Source organism: Eubalaena glacialis, chromosome 3 (genome assembly GCF_028564815.1).
Source record: "Eubalaena glacialis isolate mEubGla1 chromosome 3, mEubGla1.1.hap2.+ XY, whole genome shotgun sequence".
Classification (NCBI taxonomy): domain Eukaryota; kingdom Metazoa; phylum Chordata; class Mammalia; order Artiodactyla; family Balaenidae; genus Eubalaena; species Eubalaena glacialis.
Genome location: NC_083718.1, coordinates 54,047,897 through 54,063,837, shown reverse-complemented (window position 1 = coordinate 54,063,837; position 15,941 = coordinate 54,047,897). Strand labels below are relative to the sequence as shown.

Genomic DNA, 15,941 nt, shown 5'->3' with positions numbered 1-15,941 from the left:
TTCCCAAATTAGGGAAGTTTTCAGCTATTTACATCTTCAGGTAAGTTCTCTGCCCCTTTCTCTCTCTTTCTTCTCTTTCCAGGACCCCTGTATAATGTGAATGTTAGCATGCTTGATGTCCCAGAGGTCTCTTATTAAACTATCCTCATTTTTAAAAATTATTTTTTCTGTTCAGTTTGGGTAATTTCCACTACTTTGTCTTCCAGTTTGCTGATATGTTCCTCTGTATCATATAATCTACCGTTGATATTCTAGTGTATTTTTTATTTCCGTTATTGTATTCTTCAGCTCTGTTTGGGTCTTCTTTATATTTTATAATTCTTTGTTAAACTTCTCACTGTGTTCATCCATTCTTCTTCTGCATTTGTTGAGCATACTTATGATCATTACCTTAAACTCTTTATTAGGTAAATTGCTTATATCCACTTCACTTAGTTCCTTTCCTAGGGTTTTGTCTTATTCCTTCATGTGGAACATATTCCTCTTTTTCATTTTGCCTAATTCTCTGTGTTTATATCTAAGTATTGGGTTAGTTTGTTCCATATCCTGCTCTTGGAAAGTGGCCTTATATAGGAGACGTCATGTGGGTCCCAGCAGCACACTCCCCTTTGGTCACCAGAGCTATATTCTATAGGGGTGCCCCCATGTGGGCTGCATGGGCCCTTCTGTTGTGACTGGGCCCACTACTGTGGGTGCACTGGTAGGCAAGGCTGGCACTCAGCCTGGTTGGTTGCCAGGCCCTGCCTTGTGTGGTGGTTGGGGCCAGGTTCTGGGTCGGCTGGTTCTGTGGTGCCAGTCTGCTGGTGATGGAGCTGGTTTCCAGCACAGCTGGCTGCATGGTTCTGGGTGTCCCAGGGCTGGTTCCAGCCTGCAGGTGGGAAGGGTTAGGTCCAGGCACAACAATCTGAATTTTAATTAGTATGTTTAGCCCATTTACATTTAATAAAATTATCAATATGTTTTGATTTTAGGTCTACCATTTTATTATTTTTCTATTCATTTCCCCAGGTTTTCATTCTTTTGCTCTTCCTTTCTTCTTTTAGTATTACTGTTTTTTGGTAGTATTCTTTTATTATTTAGCATTCTTCTTTAGTAGCCTATTTTAATTTACTGATTACATTTTCATTGTATATGTATAGTTTTGTACTGATTACTCTAGGAATTACAATATACACCTTTGGTTTTTCACAGTGGACTTAATCAGTATTTACCACTTCAAGTGGAATGTAGGTATCTTACTACCATATAGGTCTTTACCCCTTCCCACCTCCTTTATTTTCTACTATGTATAATAACTATGTATATTGAGAATTTATAATGTTATACTTTTTGCTTTCCATCTTCAAACATTCTGAAAAATTCAAGAGGGGAATAGTCTATTATATTTACCCAGATATCTACTTTTTCTGTTGCTCTTCCTTTATTTCTGATATTCCAAGTTTCCTTCTGGTATCATCTCCTTTCTATTCAAAGAACTCCCTTTAGTGATTCTTTTAGGGCAAGTCTGTGGAAACAAATTATTTTTGTTTTATTCATTGAGAATGTATTTATTTCATCTTCATTCTTAAAGGATGCTTTTGCTGGATGTAGAATTCTAGGTTGCCAGTTCTTTTCTTTTAACCCTTCAAAAATTCCATTTCACTTCCTTCTAGCTTTCATGTTTTCTGATACAAGATGTGCAGTGTTGAAATTGTTGTTCCACTATAATAATGTGTAATTTTTCTTTGGCTTCGTTCAAGATATTTGTTTGTCTTTAGTTTTCACCATGTTGATCGTAATCTATGTAGGCATGAATTTCTTTGAGTTTATCCTGTTTGAGTTTTGCTAAGCTTTTCGAATCTGTAGGTCTGTGTCTTCCCAAACCAAATTTAGGAAGTTTTCAGACATATTTCTTCAAGTAACTTTTCTGCACTGCATTCTTTCTCTTCTTCTTCTTGAACTTTGACGACACAAATGTTAAACCTTTTGGTATTGTCCCATAGTTCCCTGAGGCTCTATTTTTGTATGTATGTTTGTTTGTTTTCCCAATTTTTTTCTCAGTTGTTCAGACTGGATAATCAGATTGGATCTATCTTCAAGTTTGTGCATCTCTGTCTTGCTATCAAAAAGAGAGTGACAGAGCTTTATATTCAGTATACTCTCATCTCTGTCTTGCTATCAAAAAGAGAGTGACAGAGCTTTATATTCAGTATAAAACAACCCTTCACTTAATTCCACTGTTTTTATTATACACTTACACCGTCCTCAGCTCTACCCTCCAGAAGACCTCTAGTCTTCCAGCAGGAGGAAGAGGTGTAGTTTCCTGGGTTTTTTAAATGGGGGAGGGTACCTGGTGATCTAACTGCTTCTTACACAGACTTTTAATGAGAGCTCTTGTTTTCATTCCCACTTTACACCCTCAATTCCAAAAACTCTGTAGGAGCAATTCCTGAACTTTTGCAGTATTTATGGTATAAATTTGGGTTGACTCTCAGTTTTTCCTGCTCCAAGCTCAGGATTCCACTTTCTCAGGACTGCTTAATAAGTTGTCAGTTGTCTGATTTCCTGTATCCAGAACATAGGTGATGTTTTCTCCTTTTACATTCTCTTTGACCATAAGTTTATACCTTAAATTATTTTATTTTGGTGATGTGTCAGGAGAGAGAGAGAGTAATAAATTATGTACTCGAACTGCCATCTTGACTTGGAGTTAGGAAAAATTGTAAACCTAAATTTCAAAATGTATCCATACAGGAACCATAAATTAAAGTTTTATTTGTCACCTGATACATTCTAGGATGAGATTCCCACTGGAATGCCATGCCTGGAGTCAGTAACCATAGGTGATGATATATGGGATGAGAACTGGTCACCTTTGCAGGCTGGAATGGGAGAAGGAAGTGATGCTGCCTCCCACTTATCTACCTCAAGCCTTGGTGGAAAGAAACCATATTCATCATGTAAAGAAATGCCACAGAAGGTTAGATCCTTGGGAAAACATAAAGCAAATCACTACTGCAAAAGGAAATAATGTAATTGTCCAAGCCTCAAAAAAGCTATGCATTCTGCATTTCATAGGGATTAATCAGACAATAATTCAGAAGAATGTATTCCCACCCCCACCCCCCCACCAAAGATGGTAGTGTTAGGGATGGGGGCAGGATGAAGCAGGGGAGAGTAAACCATGGACTTATTGTGGCTATCTATCCTATCAATCATTATGATTTTTGTTTTACCATTGGCACCTAGTCAAAGCCTTAGATCTAGAAATAAACAGTTTTCCCTAATTTAATTTTTATTGCATTGCCTTGTAATATTATGTCTGGATCTCTGCAGTGAGTATATTTACTAATATTGGGCCCTATATATTTAAATTTTAATTTATTTTCCACCAGCTCTTAGAAAGAAGAAATATCAACACTTAAGTTGCCCCTTGTTATTTGTGCCATTTAAATACTGGATGATCATGAAAATCATCTAACCATGAAAACAGTATTGAAGAAAATACTACAAAGAGAGTTGTGTTTTTTTTATGTGATCTGTGTATTCAGAGGAATTCAGTGTATTGGGCATGGACCAATGAAGCAAGGGGGAAAACTCACACTGATGTAGAAAGTTAATAAATATCTTTTCTTGTTTAGTATACATTGCCTCTTTGCCTTTACCTTGCCCACGTTATCCTCCATTTGGATCATATGGCACTATATCTCAGTTTATTGTTGCAATTTTTTTCTCTATAGGATTGGTGTTTTTCTACACCCAAAGATATATGGGATGATTCATGGCAGCCTTCAGGCCTTGTGAGTGGAAAGAAAGTAGAAGTTCAAAAACTAGAAGGACTGGGTGCTCAAGAAAAAAATACTGGCACAACCAGAATTCAAAAGGTAAATGTCTAATGAATGTTATTGTGACAAGTTTTCATGAGGAAGTACTTTCATTTTTAGAAAGTAAAATTCTGGTTAATGATCCCTCTCTTAGCATTTGGTACAATACATATACATAAAAATGTATGTTTATTTAAAAATAAATTTCAGTTAACTTACTATAGTTATTCATCTCTCCAGAAAAAAATTCTGAGACTAGAATTAAAAGATTGATTAAGCCTCTACATTAGGGATAGAGAAAACAGGTATTTTCACTTAACCATACATTTTAAGTTCTGTATCTGTCCTATCATCTAGGCCAGTTTTTTTCTTTTTGTTGCTTTGGCAGAAAACACTAACCCTGGAACAAAATCCGTTTGTTTTGTGTTTCTCCATCCTGAAAACAGCAGGACTATTTGTGTGAATTGTGAAATTTGGCTAACGGTCTCTGTACTTTTGTGCATTACATTGAAAATGAAGGACTCAAGTCTAGGAGAATTGTTGAAAAGCAGATTTGTGGAAGATGAACCTTCTGAGTGATATATTTTCTACAGAATATGGTTACTTTGCTTGAGATCATTGATAAAAGTATGCTGCATTACATAGAACAGTCTGTTCCAGAAATGTAGGTTACTTAAAGCACAGATTTAGCTTTAGGATAAAATAAACTTTTATATTTTGTTTCTCAGGTAGTTTTTTTTAAGATATAATAGCTTTATTGAACTATAACTCACATACCATGTAATTCACTTCAAGTATGCAATTCAAATAACTTTTAGTATACACAGACTTGTGCAACCACCCGTATAATCCATTTTAGAACATTTTCATCACCCCTTCAGAAAAAAACCACTATCCCTCTGGTATCTGGGTAATGCTGGCCTTGTAAAATGGGTTTGGGAGTGTTCAGTTTTTTGGAAGACTTTGAGAAGAATTGGTATTAATTATTCTTTAAATGTTTGGTAGAATTTTACCAGTGAAGCCATCTTATCTTGTGTTTTTCTTTGTTGGGAGGTTTTTGATTACTGATTCAATTTCATTACTAGTAATCTGTCTGTTCAGATTTTCTATTTCTTCCTAATTCAGTCTTGCAAGACTGTATGTTTCTAAGAATTTATCCATTTCTTTCAGGTTATTCAGTTTGTTTGTGTACAGTTGTTTGTGATGGTCTCTTAAAATCCTTTTCAATTCTGTGGCATTAGTTGTAATGTTTTTTCTTTTCTGATATCATTTGAGTCTTTTTTTCTTCATTAGTCTAGCTAAAGGTTTCTCAGTTTTGTTTATATTTTCAATATATAAAACAACTCTTAGTTTCATTGATTTTTTTCTTTTCTCTATTTCATTTATTTCTGCTCTAATTTTTACTATTTCCTTGTGGTAACTTTGGTCTTAGTTTGTTCTTCTTTTCTTAGTTCCTTAAGGTGTAAAATTGAGTTGTTTGAGATCTTTCTTCCTTTTTTAATGTGTTTTTAATGTTTTATTGCTAGAAACATCCCTATTAATTCTTCCTTTGCTGCATCCCATAAATTTTGGTATACTGTGTGTTTTCATTTTTGTCTGTCTCAGAATATTTTCTAATTACCTTTGATCTTTTTTGACCCATTGGTTGTTCGGGAGTATGATGTTTAATTTCCCATATTTCTGACTTTAATCTTCCTTTTTGGTGGATATTCTCCATGAGTATTGAATTATAGGTTGGCACTGTTTTCTTTCAGTACTTTGAAGATGTCATTCCTTTATGTTCTGGCTTCTGTTGAATCGCCAGCTGTCAGTTACCATTGCTCCTTTGAAGGTATGTCTTTTTCTCCCCCTCTGGCTTCTTTTAAGATTTTTCTGTCTATTGCTTTCAGCATTTTGATAATTATATATCTAGATGTGATTTCCTTTGGATTTATTCTGCATATGTATCACTGAGCTTATTAAATCAGCAGATTGATACTGTTCATCAGTTTTAGAAAATTCTGGTCCATTTATCTAATCAAACACTGCTTCTGCCTCATTATCTCTCTCCTTTCCTGCTGGCATTTCAGTTCTACATGTGTTAGCACTTTTGGCTGAGTCCCACTTGGGCTCTGTTTTCTTGTTCATTCTCTTTTTTTCTTTTGCAATGCCTCTGTTTGGAGGTTTTATATTGATTCTTCCAGTGCACTAGTCCTGTCTTCTACAGGATCCAGTCTGCTGTTAAACCCACACATTGAGCTCTTAATTTCAAACATATTATTTTCCAGTTCTAGAATGTCCATTTGATTCTTTTTTTTATTTTATAGATTCCAGTTCTCCGTTTAAATTCTCCATATTTTCCTCAATTTTGTCTGTAACTTCCATTTTCTTGAACATGTTAATCATAGTTATTTTAAAGTTTTTCACAGATAATTTCAGTATCTGAATTACCTTTGAGTGTGTTCTTACTGTCTTTTTTCTCTATTTGATCTTGTCATTTGATCCTGTTTTGGGCATTCAGGGGAGGGGAAAGACAGGCGGAGCATACCTCATGGTTCTTTTTAATTGAATGTTGAACGTTATGGGTAAAAAATTAGAGAGGCTCTGGATGAGATAGCTTCCTCCAAAGAGGGTTCAGTTGTCTAGTGGCTGGCAGATACCAGCCAGTCACCTTCACACATATTGAGGCTTGGTTTAGGTTTGGTGAGGACTGCTGTATTTCACTTTTGTCCTTACTCCTTGGATGTGGCTCTTACTCCTAAAGCATGATTCTTTGGAGATCTCAGCTGAAAGCCTGAGGAGTTTGTCAAAGCTCCTCCGCCTTCGTGGGGCTCAGACTCCATCCTCTGTCTCCTCAGTTTAATTGAGATATAATATACATACCATACAGTTCACCCATTTAAAGTGTACAATTCAACGGCTTTTAGTATATTCACTAGTTTACTAGCATATTGTGCCTCCATCACCATAAGAATTTCAGAACATTTTCATTATCTCAAAAAGAAACCCTGCATTCTTCAGCTGTCACCCCCACCCAATCTCCCCAACCCTCTTCCCCCCAGGCAACCACTAATCTTACTTTCTCTATTGATTTACTTATTCTTCAGGACATTTCATATAATTGGAATCAATACAGTGTGTGGCCTTTTGTGTCTGGCTTCTTAGCGTAATGTTCTCAAGGTTCATCATGTTGTATCATGTATCAGTACTTTACTTCTTTTTATGGCTGAATAATCCATTGTATGGATAGACCACGTTTTGTTTATCCGTGTATCAGCTGATGGACATTTGAGTTGTTTCTGTTTTTCTGCTATTATGAATAATGCTGCTGTGACATTTGTGTATGTGTTTTTATGTGGACATATGTTTTCAGTTTTCTTAGGTATATACCTAGGAGTTGAATGGCTGGGTCCTATGGTAACTCTATGTTTAGTGTTTTGAGGAATTGCCAGACTTTTCCAAGCACTTGCACCATTTTACATTCCCACCAGCAATATAAGAGTGTTCCAATTTGTCCACATCTTTGCCAACACTTGTTATTATCTAGTTTAAAAAATTAAAGCCATCCTAGTGGGCGTGAAGTTGTATGTTATTGTGGTTTTGGGCTATGCTTTTGATTGTGTAAGTTAATGTTTCAGAAATCATGAACATGTTTCTTGAAAATCTGCCACTAACCTCTAGTTCCATAAAGGTATATTTTCAGACAACTACGAGGGAGTCAGTAGTTGATAACTACAGAGGGATAAATCTGGTAGAGCAATGCTTCTCAAACTATAATGTTCATACAGATCACCTGAGAATCTTGTGAAAGTGCAGATTCTGATTGAGCAGATCTGGTATGGGGACTGAGGTTCTCCATGTCTTACAAGCTTCCAGGTGATGCTGAAGCTCCTTGATGGTGAATCACATTTTGAGCAGCAGCACTCTAAACCACTGTTTAGAGGAAGAGACTCTGACTTTTCAATTAAGTGCTTAAGTTGACCACAGGTACTTGCTTTCAGTACTGGCATACAAATTTAGAAGGCATTTACCTATGTTCTTTTTTTCCAGTGTGAAAAGCTGTCAGAATGCATTTAAATATGTTTTAACAATTTGTCTTTCTTCAAAATCATATTTATCAGGAAAGAAAAAAAGATAACAGCTTTAAAAAAAAACTGTTTCTGATTTTGATTGTTGTTAAACTACTGAAAATAGGCAGCAGGGCTTAGTGGAAAAAACACCTGTCTGGGAGTTCTGTAATCTATGGCTTAGTCTTTACCACAAGTTTGAACAAGTTGGCTTTTGGGGCCTTAGTTTATCCATCTGCAAGGACTGATTTGAACTAATGATCTTTCCAGCTCTAAAAGTTTGCCATATTAATATTTACTTAATTATTACTGAAGCTTTATTGAAAGAACCTCATTTTCAGTGAGAATAAACTTAAAGGGTAGCTAAAGCACATACATGAAGTTGCATAAATTAAGCAAAAATTTGAATCCAGCTCTTTGCTCTCCTGAAGTAGAATATTGTATGGCAGGGTAGCTATGTGGACTTTCAGAGTTTTCTTTTTTTTTTTTTTAATTAATTAATTAATTTATTTATTTATTTAGGGGTGTGTTGGGTCTTCGTTTCTGTGCGAGGGCTTTCTCTAGCTGCGGCAAGCGGGGGCCACTCTTCATCGCGGTGCGCGGGCCTCTCACTGTCGTGGCCTCTCTTGTTGCGGAGCACAGGCTCCAGACGCGCAGGCTCAGTAGTTGTGGCTCACGGGCCTAGTTGCTCCACGGCATGTGGGATCTTCCCAGACCAGGACTCGAACCCGTGTCCCCTGCATTGGCAGGCAGATTCTCAACCACTGCGCCACCAGGGAAGCCCCAGAGTTTTCATTTTTGCTACCAAATAAAGGGGCACGGCCATTTGTATATGACATAATTATATATTAGTCACATCCATGCCAGCCATGTTTGAAAATGAACAAGGTGTTTCATAATGGAAGAAGAAAGGAATGCCAGCTGATATTAAATGTCTACTCCACAGCCTAAAGAACACACAAAGCTACATTTTCTGTTTGTATAAATTTTGTTTCCGTTTACCCTGGGCAGATCCCAGGCTGTCAGCCACTTAGGTTAGTTCGTTACAGCCTGGTCCTGATGGGGCCCACTTAATCGTCAGTGCCAGTTAGCATCACAGAAGACAAATTCTCTGAGTCACCGTAAACTGTAGCTATTTCAGCAGCGACTCTGTGGTAGGATGTAGGCTCTATTAATTAAAATTTGGCACTTCATTCACTTTAGCCCAAATCGAGGCTTTGTTTGGGAAGTTCATCTTTTCCTCTCAAACCCTGATTCTTAGTACTCCATTTTGTCACTTCTTCTGAGGAGCCTTCTTTTAAGTCCTTTGTGTTCTCCTAGCATGTTGTTGATGCTGTGGAATGCAGTTAATGCCTTCTTCATGGCCACCTGCAGCACATGTACTGTTTCCCTAGCCGAGGACTGTGAGCTCCTTAGGGACAGGGACCGTATTTACTGGGGGGCGGTGTGATGGAGCAGAGAGAACATAGGCTAGCCTGAGTTCATCTCTCTGCCTTGTCGCTTACTGGTTGACATTGGATAACTTGGTAAGCCTCTTGTAAAAAAGCATTATGCTAAGTAAAGGAAGCGGTAATAAAGAAGATGTAACAACACCTAACCTAGAAAAACGTTCTGATGTTTCATGGAAGAAACACATGCCAAGAACCTAGCATTGTGCCTGACAATGAGTGCTCAGTGAATGTTATTTCTCTCATTTCCTGCCGTTCTTCCTTGGCAGCCCTCAGTACCATGTTTGCTCATAATATGCATTCAATAAATGCTTCTTGAATTAATGGTCACTAAGTTGGAGAAGGACTTGTTTTCCAGAGAGTATCTAGATTTTTTAAAGTGGGGAGTTTTATTTATTAATTATGATATGAAAATATTCTTTTGTATATAAGTAAGGAAACAAAATAGACTTAATTCTTACTGTTGAACTAACAGTTACTTTTCATGCTTTTGCCCCATTTTCCCCATTCTGTAGCAACCAGACTTAAAGAGTTCCTCAGATTCTCCCACGTTGCCCGAATTGGAGGAGTTCTACATCTCTCTTATCCAGTCACAGCAGTCAGCAGAAGGTGGCCAGTTTGAGCCTAGCAGCATTGAGACTCGGCCAAAGCAAATTCAGCTGTCCACAGCAGCGCTCAACTCAACTCCTGCAGTGGTCGATTCCCCACAAAAACACTCTGGTTCAGGTAGGTTGACATACAGTTGACAAATGTAATGGTTTGCCATGTTGTTAAAAACCTTCATTTATCTTTTCAGAACATGACTTGAAAAATTGCTGATGTTAGCATTTGTCTGAACTGCTCCAATTGTTCCCTTTCACTTTGCCACTCTTCTGTTTTTTCTGCAGTTTGGGGGGTGGCGGGGTCAGGTTTATGCACAGTAAAATTTGCCAGTTTTTAAGTGTACAATGCTATGAGTTCTGACAAATGTGTACAGTCTTGTAATAAGCACCACAGTCATGATAATAGAATATTTCCATCAGTCACAAAGGCTTCCTCATATCCCTTTGCAGTCATTCCCTCCCCCTACTTTCTGGCTTCTGGCATGTTACTTTTCCTTTTCTAGAATTTCATATAAAGGGAGTCATACAGTATGTAGTTTTTATGTCTGATTTCTTTCATTTAGCGTGATTTTTAGAGATTCATTTATGTTGTTGCTGGTGTCTAAAGTTTGTTCCTATTCATTGTTGAGTAGTACCCAGTTGTGTGGAAATACCACAATTTGTTTTTCTGTTCACCAGATGACAGACATCTGGATTGTTTCCAGATTTGGGCCATTATGAATAAAGCTGCTGTGAGTGTTCACATACAGCTCTTTGTGTAGACATATGTTTTTTATTTCTATTCAGCAAGTACCTTGGAGTGGAATTGCTGGGTCATATGCTAACTACATGTTTAACTTTTTTTTTTTTTAATAAATCTATTTATTTATTTATTTTTGGCTGCGTTGGGTCTTTGTTTCTGCGCGTGGACTTTCTCTAGTTGCAGCGAGTGGGGGCTACTCTTTGTTGCGGTGCACGAGCTTCTCATTGCGGTGGCTTCTCTTGTTGCGGAGCATGGTCTGTAAGCGTGTGGGCTTCAGTAGTTGTGGCACACGGGCTCAGTAGTTGTGGCTCTTGAGCTCAGGCTCAGTAGTTGTGGCGCACGGGCTTAGTTACTCCGCGGCACGTGGGATCTTCCCGGACCAGGGATGGAACCTGTGTCCCCTGCATTGGCAGGAGGATTCTTAACCACTGCACCACCAGGGAAGCCCCTGTTTAACATTTTAAGAACTGCCAAAATGTCTTCCAAAGTGGCTGAACCATTTGGTAATTCACACCAGCGATATATGTAAGTTCTGATTGCTTCATCTTCTTGGCAACATATTATATCGCCAGTCTTTTAAAATTTTACCATTCTAGTGGGTGTGTGGTGGTATCTTATTGTGGTTTTAATTTACATTTCCCTGTTTGCCAGTGATGCTGACTATGTTTTCATGTGTTTATGTACCATCTGTATATCTTCTTTAGTGAATTGTGCATTTTTATTGGATTATCTTCTTTTTATTGATTTGTAAAAATTCTTTATTCTAGATACAAAACCTTTGTCAGATACATCTGTTGCAAATATTTCAGGTATGTGGCTTGCCTTTTCATTTCCTTAACAGCATCCTTGGAAGAGCAAAAGTTTTTCTTTTGATGAAATCAGATTTGTTGATTTTTTTTTCCTTATAAAGTTTGAACTTTTTGTGTCCTATTTAGAAATCTTTCCTAACTCAAGTAACTAAGACTTTCTCTTACATTTTCTTATAAAAGTTCTATAGTTTTAGGTCTTGCATTAGGTCTGTGATCCAGTTCGTTAATTTTTGTGTATGGTGTGATGTAAGGATCAATGTTTATTTTGATTACATATAAATATTCAGCTATTTCAGCATGATTTATTGAAAAGACTGTCCTTTCTCCATTAAACTGCCTTGATGTTTTTGTCAAAAGCCAATTAAGTTGTATATGTGAGGGTCTATTTCTAGACTTTCATTCTGTTCTATTACTATTACGTCTGCCTTTATACCACTGTCTTGATTTTTGTGGCTTTATAGTAAGTCTTGAAATCATATAAATTTGTTCTTCTTTTTCAAATTGTTTTGGCTATTCTAGGTCATATTCCATATGAATTTTAGGATTAATTTAATTTCTACCGAAAGCCTGCTAAAAGTTTTATTGAGATTTTTTTTTAATCTCTAGATCAAGTTGGAGAAGTGACATGTTAACAATATTGAGTCTTCTGGTCTATGAGCATAATATAACCTTTTCTTGTTCAGTGTTTAATATGTTCTTTTCCCATCCAGTATATTTTTCATCTCAGAAGTTCAATTTATAATCTCTAGGGTTTGGTTTGGGTCTTTTTTACATCTTCCATCTTTCTCTTCAGCATGCTCATCATTCACTTCTTGAATACTTGGAGTGTTCTTTTTTTTTTTTTAATTTATTATTATTCTATTTATTTATTTATGGCTGTGTTGGGTCTTCGTTTCTGTGCGAGGGCTTTCTCTAGTTGTGGCAAGCGGGGGCCACTCTTCATCGTGGTGCACGGACCTCTCACTGTTGCAGCCTCTCTTGTTGCGGAGCACAAGCTCCAGACGTGCAGGCTCAGTAGTTGTGGCTCACGGGCCTAGTTGCTCCGCGGCATGTGGGATCTTCCCAGACCAGGGCTCGAACCCGTGTCCCCTGCATTGGCAGGCAGATTCTCAACCACTGCGCCACCAGGGAAGCCCCTTGGAGTGTTCTTATGACAGCTATTTTAATACCCTTGTCTTGTGATTCTAGCATATGTATCATTTCTGCATTCTGTCATCTGTCATTTCTGAATTGGCTTCTACTGATTGGTTTTTCTCCTAATTACAAGTCATATTTTTCTGCTTCTTTGTATATCTGGTAATTTTTTATTGCATGGCAGATGCTGAATTATACATTGTTGGCTGAATCTCTTTTTCTTCCTTCCTCCCTCCCTCCCTCCCTTCCTTCTTCATTCCTCCTTCCTTCCCTCCCTCCCTGCTGTCTATGTATAATTTATTGGGGGGGGGGTAGGAATATAATTAAATTACCTGAAATTGGTTTGATTATTTCTATGTTTATTTTAGGTTTCATTAGGCTGATTTAGAAAAGCCTTAAGTTTGTTGGCCCTGCTAGGCAGTACCTTTCTGAGGGTATCGATGGGACTTGATGTCCTATGTGTTAGGATGTCTTGACACTGTAGCTGGTGGGAACACAAACTATTTTGCCCCAGTATAAAATGCCTAGTGACTGTTCTGCCTACTCCTTTCAGGTAAGTTTTCTCCCAGGCCTTGGTGGTCCCCTCACGTACGTGAGCCAGATCGCTACCCAGCCTAAGACTCAAAGCGACCTCTGCAGGTCTCCAGCTTCTTCTCTCTCTGCAGCTGCCTCTTCACTTGTACTTTTCCCCCACGAATTCCAGACACCTGGCCTCCATGAATTCCAAACTCTGTCTTCTCAGCACAGTGAGACCTCCAGGGTCAATGTGGACTCTCCCTCCCTGTACTGCAGCCTGGGCTTTATTTTGACAGTGAGCTCAGGCACTTGTAGGGCTCACTTTGTTTCCCGTCTCTCAGGGAGCACTGTCCTCTGAGCTTGTTGTTCAGTGTCTGAAAGCTGTTGTTTTATATACTTTGTCTAGTTTTTCAGTTGTTTAAAGCAGGAGAGATTATTTTTCAATCCCTGTTTAATTAGCATCATCTCTGGAAGCAGAAGTTTTGCTACTCTTTTAAATTCTTTCATCATGTGTCCCTGCTTTCATGTTTTTATACCTTTTAAAATCTGAGCTCACCAACAACTTCCTGTAAAGCCCCATTATTTCACTAGAACTCACTGTCTCTTTTCCACTCTAGTGGGCATTAATTATAGTCTTGCGGTCAGAGTTTTACTTTTTAGAATAGCCTGTAAAATTCTCCTTAATTTAATTTATCATAAATGTATGGTACATGTACCACATGCTACTGCTGCTAGATGCTAAAGATGCAAAGATGAATAAGATACTGGATTATGCCTGATTTTTTTCTGAATTTTTGAAATCTGTAATTTTAAGGTCTAGAGCGGTGCTTTTCAGAATGTAGTCAGCATACCGGTACTAGTCTATGAAGCATTTGTGATGATGGACAACACAATAGCACATTGTTTAGCTCCCCTAGATTTTTCTTTTTCCTAAAGGAGGACTTTCTTGAAGGAAGCAGTGTGTTGGCTTAGATGTTGGCAAAAGCTCCCTCTCTCATTGTAGGCAGGTTCAAACAATTCATAGACCAGCTCCTTCAGTAGCCCTGGTCTAGAGTACACATGTGAGGATGCTAGTATCCACTTCTGTGGCTATTAAGAACTCTCAGCATGGAGTTCCCAGCAGTTTATTCCATTGAAAAGATTATTTCTTCTTAGTTAAACTAATTCCCAAGGAATTCTTTTTGTGGCTGATAATTGGCTTTTGGAATTTCTTAGCAAACACAGTCTTGGTCAGTTTTGTTTTTATGCTGGCAGACTTGGAATTGGAACCACTTTCGCAATGGAGAAGGCCTGTGGGACACCATTTTGCTCACTGCTGAGAGGAGGAAGCAAGGGAGCTTAAGGATTCTTCCCTGGAATTGGAATTATATCCAATTTATTTTTTTGATGTCCTAGAAAGAGATCTTCCCTTCCTTATTCACAAGTACATATTTTTTCCTCTCTTCTTTGCCCTCATCCTGACAAGATTTATTTTATCTCAGTGCATGATCCCCCATCCTCATCTCCTTTCCATTTTTTGACTGGTTTCTGAGTCTCTTTCTCTCTGATTTGCCATTGGTAATTGCACCACCTAACCAGAAGATGGTTGTAACACACATTAGTAAAGGTCTAGAATGGGAGGGTGTGAAAACCTCTTGAAAAGACCTGTGTTTTCTTTCTTTTTCAGTGGAAAGCTCTCCAGAGAGCCTAGAGAATGAAGATTTTTCTAGTAGCCATGCTATTACAGTGTTCAAAGATAAGAGTCAGGGAGCCATGGACCAGCTGTCTTTGATTTTGTCTCCTGAGCACCAGATTTCTCAGAAGCTCTACATTCCTCGAAGCACAGCCACTGCTGCCTTAGGAGCTGCTGCGCGGCTAGCCACATCCAGGAGCCTCCTGCACTGGTACCCCAGTGTGAAAAGGATGGAAGCATGAGAGAGCAGGGAGGAAAAAATAAACTAGGTCCTTAGGGCCTGGTGACCTCCCAGGCCGAAAGAAGAAGGAGGTATTGAGACAAAGTAGTATTTTGATAGTTGATGCTTGTGTCTTTCTGTGTGACTCTTCGTTAGCTTTGTTATGCTAACAGTCCGCTTTGTTGTGTAAGTATTGATGTTTAATGTTAATTTTCATTTTTATGGATGTTTCTTTTTCTGTATGGTTTTGTTCACCTTTGTTCAGTGTAGTAGTTTAAAGGAGTTTTTGTGTTTCTATAAATGTTTTTCTTGTATATATCATGACTGATAAATGTAAACTGAAAAACTAATGTTTTGTGATCCATATGCAGTAAGACAAAAATTCTCACATTCCTATCTCCAGAAAAAGGATGTCTGAATTTTAAGGCTGCTTCTTCTCATTTGAAAACTTCTATATCATAGAGAGAATCTAGGGCTCCAATCTTTACCATCATTATTTTTTTGAAATACTAGGATCAGTAAGAAAATCCACACCATGAAGCTTTGGTCATGTGAACCCTTTTACATTTAAAAAAAATGAAGCTGTCTTTCAGTATAGGCAATTTCTTGAAGACTAACAACAAAATTATAGAGACCGATTGTTGAAACTTAGCTGAGCCATCTCTGTAAGTCATCATAGTTCCCTGGAGCCTTAATGTAACAGTAGTTAAACAGTGGTATTGTTTAAGCATTTATATAACATGATGTTCTCTGAAGTCCAATTTATTATGTGACATTCTGTTTAGCTCATAGTATAAACCATCAGGAGAAAAGACTGAAAGGTGAAATTAAAGAATGTGAGTGATACAAATTTCTTTGTGATAAAATACCAGACTTATACCCAAATGTAAAAAATACAATACAGAAGCATTTCTTAGTGGTAAAATCAGAGAAAGAGGTGTGAATTACT

The 15,941-nt window shown here is 37.8% G+C and overlaps 1 protein-coding gene across 3 annotated transcripts in view; it reads left to right on the top strand.

Moving 5' to 3' along the window:
* TDRD5 (tudor domain containing 5) overlaps positions 1 to 15,123 on the top strand; it is a 96,285-nt gene extending 81,162 nt beyond the window's left edge. For 2 of the 3 annotated variants that reach the window (XM_061185663.1, XM_061185662.1), the window contains exons 15-19: positions 2,777 to 2,959; positions 3,720 to 3,863; positions 9,813 to 10,023; positions 11,409 to 11,450; positions 14,767 to 15,123. In XM_061185663.1, the coding sequence (XP_061041646.1) occupies positions 2,777 to 2,959; positions 3,720 to 3,863; positions 9,813 to 10,023; positions 11,409 to 11,450; positions 14,767 to 15,014 (828 nt within the window). In that variant the 3' untranslated portion in view covers positions 15,015 to 15,123. The remainder of the gene's footprint in view (positions 1 to 2,776; positions 2,960 to 3,719; positions 3,864 to 9,812; positions 10,024 to 11,408; positions 11,451 to 14,766) is intronic. The other variant, XM_061185664.1, reaches the window with a different exon arrangement.
* The last annotated feature ends 818 nt before the right edge of the window (positions 15,124 to 15,941 follow it).